This window comes from Haliaeetus leucocephalus, unplaced genomic scaffold (genome assembly GCF_000737465.1).
Source record: "Haliaeetus leucocephalus isolate CR32 unplaced genomic scaffold, Haliaeetus_leucocephalus-4.0 Scaffold206, whole genome shotgun sequence".
NCBI lineage: Eukaryota > Metazoa > Chordata > Aves > Accipitriformes > Accipitridae > Haliaeetus > Haliaeetus leucocephalus.
Window position 1 is genome coordinate 4,175,471 of NW_010972642.1, and position 24,954 is coordinate 4,200,424.

Genomic DNA, 24,954 nt, shown 5'->3' on the forward strand with positions numbered 1-24,954 from the left:
CAGGCACAGGGATTTCAGTCTTAACTGCTTTCTTTTAGGGGTGGGGCTGCTGCTGGTATCAATTTGAGAACATTACTTATCGCACCTAAACAACTCCCTGGAGGCATGAGCTTCAACCTAGGGAAAGAAAGGCAAAGCTGTTGATGACTTCAGTGGGTTGTGCCTCAGGCTCCATTCAAGGAAGGAAGAATTCAGTACAAAAGTCATCTCAGAAATATATAGCTACGTTGAGCAATGGCAGGGCACTTCCCAGCTGTTGAACAATTTAACAGCCAAATTGAAAATAGCCTCCTGATGCACGTTCCTCTAGGAATCATTTCAGTGGCATGTGAGATTTCTGCCCTTTCATTGTCAGTTTTGTTTCCAGGAATGTTTTTCTTTTTTCCAGCCAATGCTTTCTGTTGCAGTGGCTTATCTGACAATAGGTTGCAATGAGCCTGCTGCTTCTCTGCTTTCCCAAACACACAGTCCTGGCCTTCTTATCTCCTGTATCAATGAGTGACATACCTTTAAATGTTGTACTTCATCTAATTAAAATGAGAGTACAACCTATGCCCCTTTTCTAACCAGACCATGCTCATGTTTTTAGAGTAGTGAATTATTCATCTCTTCTTGCCACTTCTCCTGCTTTTTGCTGGGCTAAACTCTGAAGAACGGGAGGGAAGGGAATTCAGAGAATGGGGAGGAATAACAAAATTCCTCCTCCAGCTCTGACCTTGATAACAGTGGGGAGAGCAGGAATCACTGCCTTGGCTCCTTATCCTCCAGGACAACAGGTAGAGCAGATAGAGTAGCTTAGCCTGCCTGGAGCAGGAGCATGACAGAGCAATGCTGCTGGGGAGCAGGACCAGGATCACCGGTGGCTTTTATTGCTCCCCTGGGGCTCCATCACATCTACCCCAGGTGGATGAGCAGGAGGTGCCACAGCCCTCCCAGGTGCTCTGCTGTGTAAACAGCAAGCCCACAGGGCAGGATAATACCTATACCTGGAGCGTAAGACCGTATCTTTTCTTCTATATGAAATCAAAACAATAAAGAGGGGATCAGACTGCTTTAAAAATAACCCTTGCTCCTGTAAGAAAGGTGAGCAAAGCTCTTAGCTTTGGCTGAACTCAGCTGGAGCTGAAGAGTTCATCCCACCCTGCAGCAGAGTCATTTGTGAGACCACAAGACTCATCTTTATCTTTGGGGAGGCTATGTCAGGGTGCATCAGGAAAGTTAAAAATGCCAGCTAAATTTGCCTCCATTTTAAAAGCAGGAAGGAACGGATGGTTACAGACTATTCTTGCTGTCTGTGAACAGCTCATTAAAAATGCAGCTTCTAACAAACAATAAAATAAAATGAATGCTTTCCTTAAAGGTACATCTGTGAAAGCATTGTTTCAGCATCCAAGTAAAAAGTACTATTTATATTTCCAAAACACTTCTGCTTTGTCAGCATCAGCCTTTCTGCAGTGATAATCCATTTATCCCGGCAGGAACACCATTACACCCAGGTTCCAGACGAAACTGAGGAATGTGGAGAGAAACTAAAGACCAAATTTTTTACAGATTGCTCCAGGGCTGGAAGAGGAAGATAGGTCACAAAAGAAATTTCTAGAAATGCCCTAGTGAAAGTAAAATCACCAGGTGTAGGGTGTGTTTTCTCCAGCAGTAAAGCCAACTTAAGTATTCCCCACCTTTGCCACAAAACCACCTTCTGCTCTCAGTTTGGCTATTTTGGCTGTTGGAGGTACCATGCCTTTCTCAGGATCAGTGGAATGGTTAACCAAAAAAAAAAAAAAGAAAAAATCAAAAAACCCCAAGCAGCCTTGAGGAAAGAGCATCTTCTGAATCAGGATAATTTCATTAATTCCACATAGAGCTCATCCCCACAAACACGTGAATCAGCATGGCTGGGTAGGTAGACTTGGAGAGCTACAGACTGGGGAGCAACAAGAGACTTGGTGGGGAGAGATGGATGGGAGAATGCTGGGGAAGGGCATCCTTAGAGATCAACACCGTTTAAATGCTATTGGGCATCATGCTGGCTAGCTCTCTGCCCTGCCAGGCACAATAATAACTTTGAAAATGTAATCACCCATTATTCTGGGCAAAGCCAAACAAAAAGCACAGCAAAGCAAGGAATGTAAACCACATCTAGGGCTGGCTCCCTAGCCACTGCATCAGCCTTCATTATGAGCAATTGGAGGTTTTCTTATTTGTCAAACTGTAGATTCCCAGGGCTGTGTTTCCTCATGGCTCATATGATGTCATTGTGAATGGCTAAGCAAAGACAGATTGCTGCAGTTAGTATACGGCACTCTGCAGGGCAGTAACAGGAAAAATATATATTGTTTTATTCAAGCGCTGGCAAAGAAAGTGGAATTGTTTATATTCTCTCTGCTCACTCTAAAAAGATCACAGGGTGAAACTAAGGAAGTGTTCTTAAAAAAAAAGCATTAAAAGAAAAACTCAGTGATAAGAGGTTTATCACGCTGGCCTGAGAAAATAATAGCAGCTAATATCATCATAATTGCAAACTTCCTTAGTCCTTAAGGATCTCTGAGCCCCTGACACTTACCCACTACAGTGGCACGTACCTACCAACCCTCAGGAAGGAGGTGAGGATCCTGCCAGTGAAAGATGACACAATACACTTATAAAACTGCCGTGGGATCTTTAACATCCCCCTAGAACAAACAGGAACTTGGTGTTGGCAGCCTCATGTAAAAGGAATGAAGAAAATCCCATCACTAAGGTCACTTCAAACTACACAAACCACTGAATGAGATAATGACTGGGAGAGTCCTGAATATATGACTTGTTATCTTTGCTATCTGTGTAATTTCTATGGACAAGAGAGTCTCACACAGATAGAACCTCAGATTTTGGGGGTATAACTCATTTTTCAGCATGAATAAATTTAGCAGATCTTCCTCTCTATATAGACTTTTAGCTAAGTATAGCTAATTAGCTAGCTGAGACCAGAAGAATGCTCCCTGTAGCTATTGCACTCTGGGGAGGCAGGGCCAGGTCTCCTGGCAGCTGTGATGAACATCATAAACTAAGTTATGTTAATCCTCTAAGTTTCAGACTTGAGATAAGTCAGAGGTTTTACAACATCCATTATCTACTACTGTGTCTTTTATTTTGTTTGAAGACATATGATGTTCATTAGCTGAGTGCCCTTAAGCATTGAATATGAAAGCAGAAATTTACCATTTAAATTTAGATCATGCTTTCCCCCTGCCACACACACACATAATTTTAAAGTTTACTCTGAACTGTTCCCAGGATTGCGTGTCCAGATTCCAAGCAGGAGGCTAATAATAACCCCTACATTATTATAAAACTGCATAAAACTGTAGTTGCAGCCAGAGATAGATGATAGTTATTTATCAAAACAATGAATTAGTTTAAATTCATTTAATGCTGTCACTAGTACTGGGAACCAAGCACACCACACTGTAGTATACTGGCTGGACCACTTAGCAGTGTTTGTCTTTGCCCATCGTAACATGCCATAGCTCTGATAGGAAACCATTACTTCCAGGTTCTGGGATGAATTAATCTTCCTACCAACAGCGGTTGTATGGGATGAGCAGTGACTGAGATCAGGCAGATCACCAGCTAGGCTTCAGATTTAAACAGGCTTTGGTTACTAGTGATTTATGGAAAGTTGCTCTCCACCCACACCTGCTCTTCTAGCCTGCTCCACAAAAGAAAAGAAGTGATACTGCAGGTGATGCTGTTAGTATACCATTAGGTGGCTACCAGTCCCATCTCCCTTAGGGTGATCTTTTTGCCTCTAGAAATTAGCATCTCCACAGCACGTTGGAAACCCTTTGTTCAGACTGAGCTTTCTTCTTCAGCTAATCATTTCTCCCCTTTGCAACATACTTCTTTGTACTGTGAGAAAGAAGCATGTGGTGCATAGCATTTAACTTATGTTTTACTTCAGTTGTTGATCACAGCCTATCATTCACTTTTCTTGTTCTTTAGTATCGCAGACCCTACTGTGCAAATGATACCTTTGTCCTTAAAGGGATTCTCTGCTCCTGCTGCTGTGTCTCTTAATTCTCCATGTGTAACGGCAAAGCTGTCTGCTGTACAAAAAAATTGCTGGTACAAACAAAAGTTCATTATGCCAGGTGGCAAGTGAGTAACAGGAGCAGATGTCTTAACAACACAGGGAAAAGGAGGGAGGGTAAAAAATAAAAGCATAGATAAAACATGAGAACAGCCGTCAGGACATTTGCCACCACTTTCCGTGCGATGCTAGAGGCTGTTGGAAGATTATATACTATGTTGCTAGTACCTAGTCACACAAGCCTGAAAACCATTGTGGTTTATGTCACTGTCTGATATATCTGTTCTCACATGCCTTTCTCCATTCATTTTTCTGGGAACTTCTCCAGGTGTCTGGTTCAGGTACTTGGCAATGAGCCCATCAGAAAGAAAACAATTCCTTATCTTCTGCCTTTAAAAGTCTAGGTAGCCAAGGAGCTGCAATGCAAAATCAATTAATAGCACATTTTGAAAAGAATGAGCTCCCATAAATATTGTACTGTGCACGGTATTAAAAAGATGTAACATTTATCAATGTGTATGTCATCAGGCTTATAAGAAAGAGGATCCTGAAAAATCCCTAAGTCAGTTTTCAATGTATTTTGTTGCTCTAATTCTTCATTTCCCTGTGACACAGGCACCTTATAGTCATGCATCTATTGACTGATTTGTGGCTCATCAATCAGTAGGGCTGATACGAGCTTCTAGTGTTCACCTAATGTCCTTTGTCAAAGAAATCCAGAAATAGCACAGAACATATGATCTTTCAAGATTTTTCCCATATAACCTACTCCAGCTGGATTGTAATCACAGTGTAAAGTTTTTCTGGGTTATCTGACATTTCCATGGAGCCAAACCCAGAAAGCCAGGGTGTGCATGTAAATGAAATGAAGTATATCACAGAAAAAAAACAGGGAACAGCTTGTTTTTCATTTGATACAAGCTGTAGTCTCATCTGATAGAGTATACACGGACTTAAAATAAGACAAGAAAATTATTACAGTCAGGCTGAGGAGAGTGATAGATAGTCTGTTCAGACTCTGACCACACAGAAACAGCCAGTGCTGTCTACCAAAATGAAATAGGGAGCTCTGCATCCCTTTACATCACTGGGTTTCTGAGGCAAATGAGAGAAGAAGGTACGCTTTATGCCATTTCTAGTTACCATTTGTGCTGATCTGTACAGACTTAGTGAAACAGTAGCACAGCAAGGCATTTTCACAAAGGTACTTTTTGCCATCATGAAGGTTACAGATACAGGCAGTGATCCAGCATTAATGCCAGTGGCCTTGCTCACAGTGTGCTAACTGCCCTCTCATCCAGGCTGACTCACCAGGGCCTGATAAAACCCTATTTTTATGTATTTAGGGTTACACTAAGTCTTCAGCCTAGCAGCAAAAGGGTACGTTGCGCCTTTCCAGGATGGGTTTGTCAGACCAGGACATACCACGTGAAACAAAATGTCTTCTTCTACTGGCAAGAACAGCAGTCAGTGGGATGGCGAAACACCAGCCAGCCCCCAAAACTATCAAGCACTAACCCCAGCGTGAGGCAAATTGGTTCGCTGAGCTCCTTACCAGCAGCCTTCCCCTTAGGCAGGGGTAAAGATTGATGGCCAGGTTGCTGCCAGCAGCCAGGGTGCTCTTGGAGAACAGCTGGTCCTGGTAGAACAGTCCCTACCCTGGCCAAGGATTCACACAGAACTGGCTTTTCACTTCATTGGAAAAACGTCTTCATGTCCTTCGGGCATGAGACTGCGCTCCCTGCCCTACTCCCTGGGAAAGGAGTCCACGGCTCTCCCAGGACATGCAGACCTTCTCCAGTAAGGGAACTTCTCTCCCCTTTCTTCCAGTTCCTCCTATTCCTCTCTTGCCTTCTGAGCATGGGAAGGGAGAGGGAGCAGGGATCAGAGGAAGAGCTGAAGGAGAGCCTTAAAAAAAAAACAAACCAAGCCAAACCAAACCCAACAACCAAACAAAAAAAACCCCCACAACAAAACAGAACTAATAGAAAGAAAGAAAGAAAGAACGAACCAGAACAGCAACAAAATTCCCCACTTCTGCACTGGCTGTGGCTTCCTTCTGTGCTCATGCATGTTCCTCCCTTTGCACTGGCAGGGGATGAGGCAGCAGCTCCACACTGTCCTAGGAGCAGCTCAAGGCATCTCCAAAACCGGCCAACCCTTCCTTTCAGGAGTGCCACTCAAGTAAATCACATTGCCTGCAGCTTGAGCCAGGCTTAGCATCAGCAGAGCTAAATCAACTTTGAACCCTTTTGGTACATACAGATAAGCTGAAGCAGCCAAGAAAGTGCATCTTTGCCATCTCCCTGTAACCGTGACATCTGGCTAAAAAACCCCACAATTTAGTCCCACACGTTTCTCCAGTGCAATACAAAATCACACTGCAGTGAATAAAAGAACAAAATGGAGGCTGGTGAGGTTGTGTTGGTTTGTTTGTTTTAAATCTGCATTTCCTAAGTTACGAGTTCTTTGAAGACAAATGGTGAGGTGTTCAGGCATTTCCTTTGAAAGAGAAATTAAAAAAACCTAGCTTCCAAAAAATGGCCTTTCTGTTACAAATGCATTTTCCAACAAAAATTCATTCATACAAAAATGCTTTGACAATAACCAGAAGATCATCCTGCCATCTAAAGTATTACAGAATTCCCTCCTGTTTTTCCTTTCTTTCTTTTTCCTTTTTAAAGATGATAAACTAATTTGACCAAGAGTGGGATGTTTTCTAAAGTCAACAGTGGGAGAAACGTCAGGAAAAAATGTACAAAAAAGCTAGAGCCCCCCGAAAATTTTGTCATCTTGCCATTGTCGTAATGAAGTACTGGATTTTTAAAGAAAAAAGCTTTCCAACCCTTCTTTCTTCTGAAAATATTTTCTCTTTTTTTCCCAATTTTTTCTTAAATAAATCAAATCTTTTTTTAGTTTTTACCTTGAGATGGAGGGGTGGATTTTATGTCAAAGTTTTGTACTGAGAATCCTATTCTACTTTACTTTGCCCAATGTCTTTCAAAACAGCGTGCAAGTTCAAACCTTACCTGTGTCAGTCATCTAGAAAAGCAACAGTTATTTTTGTGATTTCATCTGTAAGACTTGCTCTACAGCCCGATTACAAATATACTCTGTCTCAGACACACAAACATCTGGAGGTGTTACCATTAACTATGTTTTGGAAAACCATATGTGTTAGTAATAGCACACCAGAAAGTTTAGTCTTCACAAAGGGGTGACATAACAAGTTATACAATGAAGCCAAGAGAGAAGAAATGGTAGAAGGATGGATATTACACACTGCGTTCCTAAAATGATCAAAACCATTAGACACACTAGTCTGATCGTTTATCTTTTAGATGAGACGAGACCTGTGAAATAAACAACCTTATATTGGAGCAATGTATTATGGAATGGGATAACGTAATATAAATTAAGCCTCCTGCTTGTATTCCATATGCAGCAACTGTTGTAAAAAAAAGGCCTCCAGCACTGAAGGCAATGGGCAGAACATTACTACAAAAATCCTCCCATTCAGTGGCGACAGGACGAATGACTACTATACTGTGTATTTTGTGAAATTCACAGTAGACTATTCCAGATGAATATAGAGAGAGGTTCTTTTATTGTGAAATTACCATGCTGGAAGCAAGACAAGAAACACTTCCTGCTGTTAACATTAGGATGTGGTTATAATCAAAGATTTTGACAAAATTTTGATTCCTGTATTTTCCATATTCAGCACTGAATAAGGAAAGAGGCCTTCATTTCGCTAACATGCCTGTGCCAAGATTACTTTCTCCCCATTCTCTGAGTAGTGGCAAATTTTGCCTCTAACCTGGGGGCCAGACATCTCTGTCAGTGAAGGGAGATTGTCAGTACCGTTCCCTAACATCGGACTCAATTTGTGCGACAGCTGCAAGCCTACAAAAGCAGGACCAGGCATAGCCAGATGTTGCAGAAGAGCTGGGGCACCCACAAGAGCCCATGCATGGGCATACGCAGGCAGGTAGCACCGCTAAGCCTGGGCAGCCCACACATGGTCTGGTTGGTGAGCAAGAGAGCAGAAACACGCAGGGAGAAGAGCGCTGGGTCAACAGTCACCCTAGCAGTAAGTGTGAACATAGGTAGAGAAGTTACCCTTGTGCAAGTTGGGAAATGGATGGCTCACCTTTCCGTTTCACAAGCACCTGCAAGCATTAGTTTCATTACACTGAAGCCAATGATTTTTATGTTAATTTTCAGTGGTGGCAAAAGCAAATTACTGTGCATGCTCTGATAAAAGCACAAGTTATTGTTCACTTCATTCCTTGCAATTAAAAAGAGCTTGCAAAATAATCTAATGTAGTGCTTCCTTCCAGGCTGCTATTAAGACAGTTGAGAGGAAATTAGTAAATACACCATGTAATGGATTGCCAGTTTCAGATGAGCTCCTTGAAACAAGTTACTTTTCTACAGACCCTTTCCACTCAAAAGTTCCTAAAATCAGGTACTTCCCACAGCAGTAAAATGCAGTTACATCTGAGACAAACTGAAATTGCCACTAACAAAAGAAATAGTCCCCAAAACTTTGTAGTAGAAACTGAAAAGTGACAGTGATTTTAAAAATGACACTAATTACACTGACATTTGGTCAGGCCAAAGAATGTATGTCCTGATGAAGACTGCTAAAAAACACGAATGAGTAGAATTATGGTTTCTGTCTCTTCCGCAGTAGCACAGTCCTTCCAAGCAACTTGTCAAAAGGAGGTCAGTTATTGACATCTAATTGAACAACCTACTGAATTAGCATCTGAGGCAGTTTTTGGAGGCCTGCTATGTGCATATTCAGCATGTAAAATATTATTTACCGTACAGACAAATCCAATACACAGTGCTTAATTTTTACATTTGAAAGTATGTTAGTGTTTTTGAAGTTCTTGAACATGGGATGTTTGTTTAGTCCATGATGCGGCTGTGGGTATTAAGATGGAGATTTGCGACAGGAATTCCAGTCCCTTTATACCCCACCAGAACAAAAAGACATTTGAACCATTTTTGATGTTCAGATTTGGGTCCACAGAACGGAAGCCCACGTCATTACCACTGAAGAAAAAAGGCTTACATTACACTGAGCAACATAACTTCCCGAAAGGCAAGAGCAACACATTTCATCACGTAGCTGCTCAATCCTAGTCTGTATTTACTGTTACACAGTGTGTATATATATATATACACACATACTGTTATATATATATACTGCTGTACAGTATATATAAGCATATTAAAAAGTATACTTTTGATATTTATATTTATATATAAAAGTATATATACTTTTTATATTTATATCGTCAGTCAGTGGAGGACCTCACTGTGCTGTTACAGAAAAAACATACAAGCATACACAGTAATTTCTCTGAACAGTTCACTGCTTAAGGCAGTGATTAAAATATGCATAAAATATGCGGAGTTTGAGACAGCGAGGCAGTGTAAACCAGATGATTTTTATACTTGTTACAGTTCTTCCTTTCCTTTCCCCCCACTGATCTCATTTTGCTCCATTAAATTTACCTTCTAGTTTACTACAAGCATGTTAGGTCTCAACATCAGAAGTGACTACAGTGAACAAACCAAGAGAGGAGGGAAGGCAGAGAAAACCTCCTGTTGATGTCTCTCTCACCACTCGTATCCCCATGTCACTGAACTGCCAGAGATATTGTCAAAACTGAGTCAAACCCAGGCCCAGAGATGCAGAGCCAGAAGTAATGACTGCATGTTTACATCCATGGCATGCCAGGGTCAGAAAAGGACTCTGCATTATAAGTTCATACCCAAACACACACAGACACCCCCAAATGGCCTGCACTTTCAGGAGCAAATTAAATTCTTATGGTAGTGCCTTTAAAACAAACCATTACTTCCCAAAGCTGGGCACAGAGCTGTTTAAGGAGGCAGCACATCACACGCCAGAATCCTGTGGCACCGCCATCCTGCAGGCTGGAGCTTGCCACGTGCTCCAGGGGGACTGAGATTCCAATACGTGAGGGGCCTCCAAGAGGGTGAATGGGGGATGAATTCTAACAAAAATACACATTTTAAAAAAATCAGATACTTCATTTGTGAAAGTGCCTTTTGATCATTATAACCTCTGGTTTAAACCACTCCGGTGTCTCCTGCCAAGTATGGTTTACTGATGACACATCATCATGGCACCAGGAATGGACTTGTTGATAAGTTAAATAATGGGACTACTTTCAGACCATTTTTATAGCTGAAAATTCTCATGGCATAAAAGAGTCATCATACAGTTATTTCACTGAGGAGAACTGTTATTTTTCTTAGAATAACTTTGAACTCTGTAGCTTTTGGGGAAGGGGGATGTTTTTCAAATAAAACCGTGCTTCCATTCTTCCCCCAAAAGCTCAGCTTGTATTAGCTGGAACAATAACAAACTCGTGAAGATATGTATTCAGGCAGATTGTAAATTTAGCCAGAGCATTTATATGTTACTAAATCCAAACAAAGATCTAAAGCAAGACACAAAACACCACCAAAAAAAAAAAAAAGGTTGCAAAAGATATGGACTGAGATTTTTAAAGCTAAGTAAGGGACTCAGCCACACAAGTCCCAAAGAAATTGATTAATTATGTGATTGATAATCTCAGTTTATATGCCAAGTTAATTCCTGATATAACTTCATTGTCTTCAGTGGAGTTACACTGCAAATGTATTTGACAGATAGTCATGTTTCTTCTCCAAGAACAACTTCTAAGGCAGAAGGTTTAAACATGAGTGAATGGAAGTCCTGGGCCAAGTTCTACCCTAATTTAAACCCTGTACAGAACAGCTGACTTGGAAGTAAGGGTGTAAGGAAAGGCAGAAAGAGACATGAGTCTATTCTTCCTTTGCTGGGACATTACATCAATTCTCTTAGGTAATGGTCATGTCTCCAAAAAACACAGCGGGAATCCAAATTGCAGTTTGTTGGAGATTCTTTCATTCTAAGCCTGCAAGTTCTTGTATTTCACAAGCAGTAAGTGTTCAGGAAAGAGCCTGGACTAGTCTCAGTGGAGGACCATGAAATTCTCTCCTATTAGGTACTCCATGGATCCGAATCTTGCCTGCTTCAAAATGCATCTCATCTTCTCTGATGATAAGCACTGGTAATGGTCATTTTAATACAAACATTGGAATTAGTCACCAAATTTAATCAGAAAATAATGCATTTCAGATATTCTCAACCTCAATGTTATTTCGAATCAAAACCCAGCATTTGGATTTTTTTTTTTAGTGTGTTGGGTTATTTTTGGCTCATTATTAGTATTAGAGTTAAGCATGTCTAAATAAGGCTGATGGGTCAAACAGGGTGCACACACCTTTGCTAAGGTGAGAAGGAATTAATGCCCATCTCAACTCTTTTTGTGCAGCATTACTAAAGACATGGGGAAGTTTTATTGCTTTGCCCAAAGCGTCATTTAAGCCAGCGGCAGAAATCTGAGCACTACAGCTCTTAAGTGTAGTGAATTCCTAATGTCCTCACTTCTGATTCTTCTGCTGGCAGAAGTTATTTTACTAAAATGATGTAACCTGGCAGTAAGTGAGCTCAGCATAAACAAAATGGCTCCACATAATACCTCTGCTCTAGGGGGATCACTGCTAGGGCAGGCGATGCGAGCCAGCAAGCTGGTCTCTGGACTGACAGCCCGAGCACTTGGATGCCCTTCCCAGCTCTCCTCTCATTGACTATTTTCAGTCGAGTCGGACAGCAAAGTCACATACGTTGTTTTAATACTCAACTGGATGTCAGGGGCCCATCTGCTAAGCACCCTAATGAGGCAAAAGTGAAGACATTTCACATCCAACATAGTTTGCAATAGTTATAAACAGGACAGACACTGGATCAAGAGCATCTCACATTCCCCACCTGTGAAATGCAGCTGCTAATCTTCAGCCTCGTAAAAATGCGTGGAAGTGAAAAGCTCCATAGGATGGGCTGTGATCACTGCCTTGAAGGAAAGCAGGAGTATTTTGAGGGAATCAGCCAGACCAGAAGCAGGGAGGTTGAGCATAGCCAGCCCTACAGGAATAGCAGATCTGCACGGCCCCAAGCGGGCATGCCCCCGAAACTGGCACAGAGCACGTGGCTCTGACGCTGACACTTCCCCACTCACCTGGAGCTGTGCTGAGGTGGCATTTTCTTCCCTTCCCGGGGCCCAAGCGAGCCTTATGCAAGTACTTGATAACTGGCAGTGCCGAGCGAGCAACTCACTGGGTTTGCTGTGCTCCCCACCGAGACCTGTCCGCGAGGGAGACTGATCGCCATCTGGCCCCATGCATGGGAGCCACCTCCCACCCTTCCTTTCTTTTCTTCAGCTCCCTCCTGCGTGTGTGATCATTTGTTATTTCTGCATATAGACCTTCCTGCTGGAGATGAATACGACCTACTCTTTCCCTCCTCACCAGAGCTTACGTCTGCGATCTCTAATTCTTCACTTCTGTAGCACTCACTGCCTGTACCATTTTACCCCATGTACAGGGCTGTACCTCTTCTTCTCCCAGGCTCATCTCAGCTGCTGCGGCCCAGTTCTACCTTTCCTCCTTATCGCTTGTCACCTTCTCCCCTCCTTCATTCGGGCTACCTCCAAAATCAGTTCTTTTCCCTCTTTTCCTTCAGAGATGCTGCTCTCTATCACCTGTCTCAGACATTAGTGCTTGACAGACTTTCTTCCAGGCCCCTTATCACTTTGAACCTCCTCTCCAGCAATTTTCATCTACAAGCACAAGGTTGTCATAACTAAATGGACCATGTTTAAATATGAAAATAGCTGGGCAGGTTCCCCCACTCTCTTCTGCCTTTTTTCTCTCTTCATTATCTACTCCAGGTCCAGGCACAGGCTCAGGGTAAGGCACTGCAACACAGGTAGCACATCACGACTACTCCTTCAGAGCACAGCTGAGAAAGAAGAAAGCATTTTTTAAATCTGTTCTTGAAAAAGATGATGGTAAGGAGTCTTCTGAAAGCATGTCAGGAGAACTTTTACCCTGCACTTCCCCAGTCAAAATGGAGAGGAAAAAAAAAAAGAATATGCTGTATATTTTACTAGCAATTAGAGAATAGTCATGACCAAACTTTTGAAACATCAAGATGCTTAAACCATTCCAATTGAGGTAAAATGTAGGGAATTTACTTTAGCTTCATAAATCTTAGAGAATCAGTCTAGCTTTGTCATGTAAATAAACCATGTAATAGGTTTTCTAGAGATAGGTAACACAAGTGGACAAATCGTAGAATCATAGAATGGTTTGAGTTAGAAAGGACCATTAAAGGTCATCAGATCATCTCAAGCTTGATGACTTGTATCCTAGAATGTCCCTCTGTTTTTCCACTAACTGTAGAGGGAGGCTAGCTATTTACCTAAACCTTCTTCATGTGGCTAAAATTAGGTTAAATGAGTCCTATCTGACTGGAATAAAAATGATAAATTGGTAGATGAAAAGCTGGACATAAGCTGGCAATGTGCAGCCCAGAAAGCCAACCATATCCTGGGCTGCATCTAAAGGAGCATGGCCAGCAGGTCAATGGAGGTGATTCTGCCCCTCTACTCCACTCTGGTGAAACCCCCCTGAAGTACTGTGTCCAGCTCCAGAGTCCTCAGTTCAAGACATGGACCTGTTGGAGCAGGTCCAGAGGAGGGCCACAAAAATGATCAGAGGGATGGAACACCTCTTCTGTGAGGACGGGCTGAGAGAGTTGGGGTTGTTCAACCTGGAGAAGAGAAGGCTCTGGGGAGACCTTACTGCAGCCTCTCAATACTTGAAGGGGGCTTATAAGAAAGATGGGGACAGGCTTTTTAGTATGGCTTGTTGCAATAGGACAAGGGGTAATGGTTTTAAACTAAAAGAAGGTATATTTAGACTGGATATAAGGAAGAAATTTTTTATTATGAGGGTGGTGAAACACTGGAACAGGTTGCCCAGAGAGGTGGTAGATACCTCATCACTGGAATCATTCAAGGTCAGGTTGGACAGAGCTCTAAGCAACCTGATCTACTTGAAGATGTCCTTGCTCATTGCAGGGGGGTTGGACTAGATGACCTTTAAAGGTCTCTTCCAACACAAACAATTCTAAGATTCTGTGGAAAAAGGCCTGGTGCAGACATCATCATGGATGGAAAACAAGCTATACAGAGATCTTCTTGTAGTATACTGACATCCACATCAGGACTACGACTTGAAAAGTTACTTTGGCTAAGAATTGCCACATTCACTCTGAGGGCCAAGGAGAGTATTTCTGCAAAGGCTAAAAAAAAAATTTTAAAAGTAGGATTTCCTAAGGAAAATAGAAACTTAAAATAACACTGATTTAAAATTGCTTCTTGTGCAGTGATCTCATTTCCTTAGGATCAGCTGCTTCTTACTCCTCCAAGTGTGAGGCATAGTTAAATCTTTCTGAAAACTAATGTTCTGGTTGTATTTTAAAAATAGGTTCTGATCAAGCAAAGCTTAATTAATTATCTTTATTCTGCAGAGTATTTCCTTGTCCTACTCTTGGGCACAGAAATCTGGGATGTGGGGCATTCTCATGGCTTTAATTTTGAAAAGGATCAGAGCTGGGTTTAGCTGTCATCTTTTACTGTCTATCTGCAACTGAAAGAACAGAACAATCCTGTAGGGCTGACAACAAGGAAAACTTTTCCTATAGCTGAAATTACTGCAATCATAGCTAGAGCAGTAGTATCTCTAGCTCTATTTTGGAAATACAGAAAGGATTTTGAATAGTTGGCAGTGGTGAACGCTTTGTTTACACCCTAGAAATTCAAGGCACTGCTTAGTTTTAAATTAGAACATAATCAATATCCTAACAAAGCCTTTATAGATTGTTTTTAAAGGGGCTGAAAGGATAGAAAAAATTAAATATAAGAACATAAGTAGCAAGATCTTAGCCCATAAACTGAACTTGAGACCTAGTTATCCAGTGCTCCAAAATCTAAAGCTTTATTTTTACTTCTGAAAATTCATTAATAGCATTTGTTGACCATTGGTTTAAAGTGTTATAGCTGATTCCTTCAAGTGACAAGTAGGCAAAACATGGAAGATAAATTGTTGCAAGGAATGCATGCCAAAATACAGAAGGAAGCTATTTAGCCAATTTTACCTTCTAAGGTTTAAAATCTGAAGGGAAAGTTTTCAAGAATTAAATTTTGAACACCCCTAGTTTTGAAGCTTCAAAGCATGCTGGATCAAAACCTGCCAACCCTTTTTCCCACTGGTTATGGGAAATCTAAAGCATCCAAAACAGGATTTTTTTCAAATGTTGTCTGCTCATAGCACTGTAAATGGGGTTGGTTTGGCTTTTTAATGGTAGAAGCTATTGTGACAAAAAAATAAGTGGGGAAAAAAGTTAGAAACTACCATTGAAAAATCTCTTGGTATTCTTTGTCCTGCATTGTTGCATGGGTAAAGAGTTTTTGTCTTCACTTTGTTGCCCCCCTCTAAAAGTGTAAAGTGGGCCACAAACAGTGAAGAGGTCTTGACTCCCCCAATAAACAAAGCTGAATTCTGCTCACAGTTCAGGGGAGCTGCTACATGCCCATTCACACAGAAAAGTTTGCTGGGAAAGCTTTAAAAAATCAGATGAGTTGATGACTTGTGCATCTCACCTGGAATATTTTTGTTCCTCCAGCTCTTGTTGTACGCTTCCTGACCAAACGGTTCATCTGGGAGTATGACCCGACACTAGGTAGGTTGCATTTTATTCTATACACGGGGTATGCTGTATATAATACCAGGGCTGAAGTAATGGAAAGTCATAGAGTTAATATTCCAAGCCTCAGTCAACCTTTAAATTTGCTGTAAAAAGCTTCTCTATAGTCATTTAAAGCTGGAACAAATTATTACCTAAGATGGCAGAATAGAGAAGCAGTAACACAGTCAAATGAAAGCAGAATTAATATATGAGGCACATTTCCGCCCACACAGAAGTCAGTGGGAATTTTGCCATTGAAAACAATTGCGTTAGTATTTCACTCTGAAAATTATTTAGTGTGCGATCACTTTTCTGCTTTTGGATAACCCAAACATCAGCTGCTAGAGAATAAGGTGGCTGGGATACAGATCTCAAAAATTCAAGTGGAAAAAAAAAAAAAAAGTAGGTACTTACAGTCAGTCTACCTACCCTTAGGTAAGTTTTTTGTCCTCATTTTCAAACATACATTGTGTCTCACTTTTTGGGTGACCAGATAGGGACACCAGTCATCAAAAGAACATCCACGTCTCCTCCACCACTCCCACTTAGCTGTGTTGGGTCTTGCACTTTTGAGAAGCTGGCACAGATACCTCAAAAAAGCCTCTCAAACGATTGCTCTGAATTAGAGGCCTTGCTTGAAAATTCAGTCCAAGGTCCAATTTTTTAGTATTTTGTAAGTTAGCATATATTTGAATGCTCTGCACTAGCGAAAATCCAGGCCAAGAAGTCTGAGGTGAGGCATTCACATCTTAGAAGGCACCTTCAATATCTCAGGACTAAGTGACTTGCACATGAAGTAAGGGGCTGGAAAATTTTCTTTTCTCCTACAATCCGTTGCCACCTCCTTCCTAACCTTTCTTTGGAGGCTCAAATACAGATCATGCAGTTAAATACCTATTTCTTTGTTAGGGTTCTTTATCTATGAGGTCACACTAAAGAAACAGAGAATGCCATACATTTGCACAGCAGAAACAAATATGAAAGTTTAATACACTTGATTGCAAAACCCAGGCAGCCCTTTCAACAAAGGAAAGTATCCAGTATTGAACTAAGTATTTTCATCTGGTAAGATGAAGAAATGACAGATATTGGAAATCTCATCTTGGGAAAATAATTCTCAGAACAACCTGAGCTCAAATACATTATTTTTTTCTGCTAATATCAATATATTCATCAGTGAATTATAAGTCACCTGCCTTGTACTGCACAGTGGGATGTTCAGGATAATGCTTTGTTAGTATTATTAGTATTAGTACTTCACATCTCTATCACTAATGTATAATTTTAAGAACTTGACAATAGAAGAAGTATATAAGTATTTTGTATCAGTATAGTCTAAGTCCATTAATGTCTTAACAGGGACAGTACATGCAAAAATATCCTTGTTGCCTTGTTTAAGCACACAAAGTTATTAGCAAGCTGCAAGGTTTATTATTTTTTACCCCATTATGAAGGCCCTATGTCCTTTTTGGTGTACAAGACTTGACATTTGTTTCTGTTTTACAAATGAATACAACTGCAAATTATCCATGCCCCTCAGGAATATAATCGTCTTCTGTTTAGAATATGAAAAGCTTTCACACAGACAACAGTCCTATCTCAATAAAATAAAAATTAACTCTCTTCTGACTTACTGAATTCTATGTTCTCATTTGGTTTAGAGGATAACAGCTTAAATCATGTATTACAGTTATTGCAAAGCTAAGTGCTTTAAGTTGCTCAGAGGAAAAGGTTTGAGAAATGCAAAAACTAATAAACTATTATCAATAAGTTATTTCATAATCACAGTAATCTCTGGTGGAAGCTGCCCACCAGAGACTGGTTTTTAGAGTACTGTTTTTTCAAACTATGGATCATAACAGGATTCAAAGAAGGCTCTGAAGTGTTAGAGAAAAAATCTCCTGACATTCTAACTATTATTCAGGCCTTTGGAGATCAGTCAGAAAAGCACTGTAACTTCAAAAGCTTTGAGAAACAGTGCTTTGAAGAACCCATTTCTGTCTTTAGCATGATCATCCTGTGGTGATTTAGTGGCCAGTTACCTGTAAACATCACTGAGCTGAATTTACTGAGAAGTTTTAGCTGAATAGATTCATCTCTTCTTAGCAGTCATGGACTGGCAGTTCGGTGGGAAGAGGGGTATCTATATATTCCACCAATATAAAAAGTTTAAGTTGTGTCAATGAGACCCATTTGCCCTTCAGGGAGAATAAGTAGCTTTGTCAAGTAATTTTGAAAGGGCAGGAGTAACACAGATGCAAACTCCCTAGCTACTAAGCAACAGGAGGTTTTGCCAAAAATCACTGGGGCTGTGACAAAAATGTCATATTTATAGTTTGTTTGTTATGTCAAGTTTTCAACCACCCATTAGCCCCCCTGATGCAAGGAATCTCCAGATAATTCCTATTTTTAGGAAAGCTTTCACTAAGCTGTACAAGGCCTGATGGAAATTCAACATTATCCTAAACTAAGCATCAGTGTAAAAAACCTTGTCTTCTTAATTCAAGGGTGGCACATTTTAACTGGGAAGGAAAAAACACACCTTATAAATATTCTTTACTACTCTAACCTGCCAGAAGAAAATGAAGGACCATATTTTTAGCAGCATCTGGATATACTGCTGTATCTCCAGGAGCCAAATTACAAACCACAAAATAACATTTTCTGGCGGGAGGAGCATCACTGAATCTTGCAAGCTTTGGCACATGGAGCTGCTGCTGAAGTCAGGGCTTTGCAGCTCTGCCACTTTTGTGCATGATGTTGGATCTGTGCAAGCATCAGTCCGACAGCTGCATCTTCGCAAAAGTACTTTACACTGCGCTTTTTATTTTACTATTCTCAGCCAAGGGGTGACAACTGCAGCAAAGGTCATTTTCTGGGGAGTGTTAACCATCAGTCTTGACTTCTCCATCAATTCTGTTTAACTGGCAAGTCACTGTCACCATCTTGGCATGGTTGGTTTTGTTTGTTTGATTTTTTTAAAAAAGTGCCTAATCTCTCAGGCTAAGTGCTTATCTGGCACTGTCAAGGTGAATGAGTTTCCACTTTCAATCCTTGTAATAAATCACACAACTATCTCACATGTGCAACAGAATTAGAAGGTTCAGTGAAAGAGCTCTATGTAGAAATGGGCTGGAAATGCACATTTAAAAAAAATGTACACAATTGTTTTATAAAATATTAAATATATGAATTCAGCATTAAATTTAGTCTTCTTTAGCTCCTTAAATAGGTACTGAGAAAGGGGACTGGGTTACCACGTGGATTTCACCAAAATTCATTAATGTTTATATGTTTTTAAATAGGACACAACTTGCAATTTGATAAGCAAATTCAGTGTGATGTTAGAAGGCCTAAAAACACTTGGCCTGGTTAGGGCACCACTTAAACCACAGCCTAAAAGCACTTCACAAACATAAGCAACGCATCCGCGGTGGATTTAACACAGACCTGGAAATTTGTGCTGTATTTCATATTGGCTCTATTAAGAGGTTCATAGAAGCAGCACGAAAACGAGCATTCCTGCGTACCATTTGAGCGGTGCTTGCCAGGAGCGGGGTGGCAGCGGGGTGACAATTTGCCTGCCACCGAGGCACCTTGCCTCGGGGAGAGTTTGCAGCCTGCAAGCAGCCACCCTCGCAGCAGCACCGCTCCAGGTGGCTCTCGACCACCTCGCCGCTGCCACAAAACCAGAAGCGCGTAGATGTGTAACACCTGCCAGCCAGCATCGTCTCAGGGATGGACGCACTCGGTGGGGATGAGTTTCAAGGTGGAGGTGTAAAGACCTTTATTTGGCCACCTACCCTCTGTGGGTAAACTCGTAGCCTGAATGCAGGGCTCCCATGGACCTCAGTGACCCAGGGCTTCACACCACGGTTTTCAAGGGTGCTGTGAATAGCTGCTCTCCTCAGTGCCAGTAAATAGGAATAACAGTCTGGATCTCGGCAATTTTTCCCATGAGCTAGTGGCGGTGCCCAGAATTTAGGGTGCCTTCAGCTGATCTCAAAGGTGGAGAGACATTGTGGTTTGCTGTCAAATAAGTGATATATAATTGCTATCAATTAGAGATGCCGAATCAGAGTAAGTCATCAAGGGAACTGGTAAATTTCTTTTTTCCTGGGGGGGGGGGGCGGGGAGGACAGTGAAAAAGGAGGAGGAAGCCCAAAGAGTCATCACAGCAGTAGCCAGACAGCACTGATGGCCTGCAGAATACTTCATGGGCAGATTACCTGCCTCTATAAACCATGACATGCAGGGAGAATCTCCTGGATCAAATGATGAAAGAAGAAAATTCAATATAGCTATGGATAAGTGGGTGCTTTTTAAAATAAGTTTTGCAGTATTTCTCTGAGAACACATTAGTTGTTCTACCAGAATCGGGACAATCTGCCTAACTAGAAACAGAGCTGCGATATCCAAGATTTAAAAAAAGAGAGGATTATGAACTGGGTTGTGTCATTTGTTCTGAATTAGCATTTCCATGTATAGTTGGGAGAACCAGGTGCTTTCTGATGCGCAGGGACTTATAACATCCACTTTTGCCATATGGGGAAAAAACCAAACAAATAAAACCCCAAGAAAGTGCAGGAGACAGGTTTCTCAGTTCTTTTCTTGATTCTGTCACTGATTTGTTGCCCGCAGTCTCTCTCCCTCTGCTTCTCACCTATAAAATCCTTCATCTCATAGAAGGGTTGTAAATCATTTAAGTAGCTGGTGCTCAAAGAGTTAAGACTCACATATCAAAGGTGCACAGAAACACCAAGCATTTCTCCAGAGACTGAATTTTAAACAAAAGTCTACTTATAAAATAACAGCAACCAAGGAGATAGTATTTTTGTTGACCTTTCTAAAAGTCACTTGGCTTTCTGACACTATCCCTAGATGTCTTTCTCTAGCTGTTCACGTATTGCATACAACTTTGCTAATCCTCTGAAAGGAAAACTGTCTCTGAGCAGATAATCAGCAGGACAGTGCATGACAGACTGGCCTGTCTATGTAGTCAAAGAGACAGAGAAAGCATAGGAGTTTATTTAATTTGAATGGGATAGAGAAAAGACTATCCATTACTTTGAAGGAGCAGAGGCAACCATAAAGAAACATGAGTCTTAAGAAAAATTCTAATTTTGCTAGGACTACCAGATTAATAGTGACGTTTTTAAAGAGTATTGCTTCCAACTGTGTCACAATTTCTTTAGGTCACTTGGATTTTTGTTCTCTCTTTTTCTACTGGGAGGGAAACAACCCAGAGTTGGTGTTTCTGTAAAGTCGTATCTAATGCAACATACCAACAGCCCATAAGACACCATCAAACATGGGTAAAATGTGTAGGTATCAGTAAAGCAGCAAAGGTAGGAGATAAGGTGGTAGAAATTGTTGTCCTACTAGCTTAGTTATGAAAGGCCCATGATAGCACCATTCTTCTCCAGCATAACATGAAACAGCCAAAGGACAGCAGATAGGTACACGAGGTAAACAAGTGCTTGAGGGAGGGAGACAGACACCTCTGTTAGTGCCCTGAATTATCTCGCAGCAGAGAACTTAATCTCCTATAGACCAGCTCAAGACTTATAAATTTCACCGCTGTGGCAAGAACAGCAGAAATCACTTCGCAAATATATCGTCTACATTGGCAAGAAGGCTTTTCCCATTGGAAAGCTTGTTGTAAGGAAGATTATTTTTACATTAGAAGGGTAGTTTTGCCTATATAACCACATCTGTAGCTGGGGGTTCTGTTAGCAAAACGGTATCATTCGGGGACTACAAGGGAAGTTTGCAGATACCACACATAATGTAATTAACATTACAACACTAGCAAATGTTGCCAGCCTGAATTTCTCTTCTGCACCTGATAAATACAGATCTGTACAAACAACATAAACAACAGAGCAGAGTGGGAATATATCCGAACTAGCTTCCATCAAAATGGTTGATAACCAGAAACAGCTTAGCAGTGGGAACCAAGACCTCACTAAGAATAATTTACTCTAGCAAGAGAAGATGCAAGAACCATCTTTCTGGGGTAATTTTGTGCCAACGGAGCCATGAAAAAGAGCTGAGGTCCTCAGGTCCAACCACAGTTCTCAAGGAGTCTTTGCTCTCTGGTTTATTCAGCTAACACGTTGCCTGGCCAGCTGGAACACCATCTGAATACAAGGCCTTTGTCCCCAGGATTGCTTTCCCTGCTCCAGATCACAAGTTGAAGAAACACATGTCTTTGTATAGTGTAGATTTCTAGTTTTCTTGACTTGTGGCTCACTCAGCAAGTTTGTCTTAACACTCCTGAAGGTTTACTGCCTGCCTCTACCCTAAAAATACTAACTCCCAGCAACACAGCTGAGAGAGAAATTGCCCAGCCAGCAAACAGAAGTTTTAACAAAGGGGCCCATACTAAAGTAAGTGTTAATAAATCATTAACTGATGGTCCCTTCAGCTCTAGGGTGTAAAGGTTGACAGACCAGCAGCCCCAGGAGGAAGGCAGTCTGGGGAAGCCTCCCCTCCCAGCCCTCTCTTCCTCCTGCTGCACAACAGGGTACTGCAGTCTACACACTGCTAGAGACCAGATCATCGACATGCTCATGATTAAAAATAACCATTTTCCATAGCGAGCAAAAGAGGAGCGAGTTCTGCCATCATCTTGCAGAACTTTGCCTTCTGCATATTTCATCTGAACACCCATGTTGACAACCACAGCTTATCCAAGCACAAGCTGGGAATAACATATGTGGTCCAGTATGGGCTTTCAGCCAAAGTGAGATGGAATGGTAACCAACTGTTTGGGGCTAGGAGGAGGCTGCCAACCTGTGTTTCAGGCAGTACCATGACAAATGTGTAGACGCTTAATAAATTGCTGGAAAACAGCCTTATTTTCAAGCCAGACTCTAGCTATTAGTATCCTCAATTTTTATTAACAAAATTACTCATTCCTTCTGCCTCATTGCTTAAAGCATTCAGTGCTCAATAGCCTAGATTATGCCTTCCTAGGCATCTTCCTGGGCTCCTATTTTTCCCACTTCAAAACAGCAGAAACATTACTTTATTTGGTACACGTTTAATACATTTTAATGTTTTTACTATACTCCTTAGCAGTAGGAATTTATACTGAATGTATTACAGCAATGAGCCGTGAAAGTATTCCTGATTTCTCTGAGGTGTTTGTAAGGAAATGGACTGGTATGGCCTACAGCACCTTAAACCCCCAACACTGGCTTCTAAAATGCTCAGCAAAGACTTGAAATGATGAAATTGTAATTGAGAGCAGCAGAGGAAGATGCTTAAAATAACATGGGAAGCAGTTATCTGAAAATGTGGGTTTTCTTTCATATGAGTCTCAAGATGAAGATAACTCCTGATGCCAGTAATAAAAATATTGCCTTTTTACAGTAGCTCGACAGACAGCAAAAATCAGCATGGCAGTGGCTGTTCTTGCTGTAGCTACAGCTGCAAAATATTTTGCCCCTACTTTTCTTGCTCATCATATTCTGAAATGTTCTCCAGATGAGCAGAAGTTTCCAGTGCTTGCTTTTGCACCTTCAGGAGAGCAAGCTTTTGTTTTGCTTGTTTTAGGTGTGAGAAAAGTCTCGCTGGTTAGTTTTCATTTATATTGGCAGAAATAAGGTGAAACTCACAGCTTTGCTAACAAAGAGTTCTTGCCACAATCAAACAAAAAAGCGTAGCAAAATATGGTTTATTTAGACTTAAACTTGTCATGGGTGTAATTCCTACCAGGAACTAATGCCTCTGCTTAGCGTTGGTGGGAAAGTTAAATCAGAAAATTAAAAAGCAGTTAAAGCCTTGAAGCTTACTTCCTGCTAGTTAGCACTGCTCTGGCTTTGTTGGTTTTGTTTCAGCAGGCCTTAATTAATCTAGTTCCCAGGTATCTGTACACATTTTCTCTGCCTATCTCAGTAAAAGCTGGATGAGGACAGAACCTGTAGGAATGAAAATGTAACACCACTCCTTTTCTCATCAAAAGAAACCCAGTCTTCACGTGCAAGAGAAAAATCATACGCAGGAGAAGCCAACAAATAGACCTACTTCCCATTATTTTTAGAGGTATCTTCAAGAAAACTGTATTCTAGGATTTCTGTTTGGAGGCCAAAATTTATTTATTAAAAATTTCAACGCACCAAGTGTGATGGGTTGACCCTGGCTGGACGCCAGGTGCCCACCAAAGCCGTTCTATCACTCCCCCATCCTCAGCTGGACAGGGGAGAGAAAAATATAACAAAAAGCTTGCGGGTCGAGATAAGGACAGGATTGATCATTCACTAATTACCGTCACGGGCAAAACAGACTCAATTTGGGAAAATTAACTCAATTTATTGCAAATCAACCAGAGTAAGGTAATGAGAAATAAAACGAAATCTCAGAACACCTTCCCTCCACCCCTCCCTTCTTCCCGGGCACAACTTCACTCCCGGATTTCTCCACCAAGCCCCCCCAGCGGCACAAGGGGGACAGGGATGGGGTTTACGGTCATCACATGTTATTTTCTGCCGCTTCACCTCCTCAGGGCGAGGGCTCATCACACTCTTCCCCTGCTCCAGCGTGGGGTCCCACCCACGGGAGACAGTCCTCCACGAACTTTCTCCAACGTGGGCCATTCCCACGGGCTGCAGTTCTTCACGAACTGCTCCAGCATGGGTCCTTTCCACAGTGTGCGGTCCTTCAGGCACAGACTGCTCCAGCGTGGGTCCCCCACGGGGTCACAAGTCCTGCCAGAAACCCTGCTCCGTGGGCTCCTCTCTCCACAGATCCGCAGGTCCTGCCAGGAACCTGCTCCAGCGCAGGGTTCCCACGGGGTCACAGCCTCCTTCAGGAACCCACCTGCTCCGGTGTGGGGTCCTCCACGGGCTGCAGGTGGATATCTGCCCCACCATGGACCTCCCTGGACTGCAGGGGGACAGCCTGCCTCACCAGGGTCTTCACCACGGGCTGCAGGGGAATCTTCACTCCGGCACCTAGAGCATCTCCTCCCCCTCCTTCTGCACTGACCTTGGTGTCCGCAGGCTTGTTTCTCTTACATGTTCTCACTCCTCTCTCCGGTGACTGTTTTCCGCGTCCCAACTTTTTTTTCCTTCTTAAAAATGTTATCACAGAGGCGTTACCACTATCACTGATTGGCTCGGCCTTGGCCGGCGGGGGGGCCGGCTTAGAGCCGGCTGGGGTAGGGGGC

At 41.8% G+C, this 24,954-nt stretch overlaps 1 protein-coding gene across 2 annotated transcripts in view; it reads left to right on the top strand.

Moving 5' to 3' along the window:
• Window positions 1–24,954, top strand: part of RERG (RAS-like, estrogen-regulated, growth inhibitor) — a 106,781-nt gene that overhangs the window by 74,259 nt on the left and 7,568 nt on the right. Inside the window, exon 2 of one of the 2 annotated variants that reach the window (XM_010566126.1) lies at window positions 15,717–15,773. The exons of the other annotated variant lie outside the window; for it this stretch is intronic. Coding sequence (XP_010564428.1) covers window positions 15,717–15,773 — 57 coding nt within the window. The remainder of the gene's footprint in view (window positions 1–15,716; window positions 15,774–24,954) is intronic. 2 annotated transcript variants of the gene reach the window in all.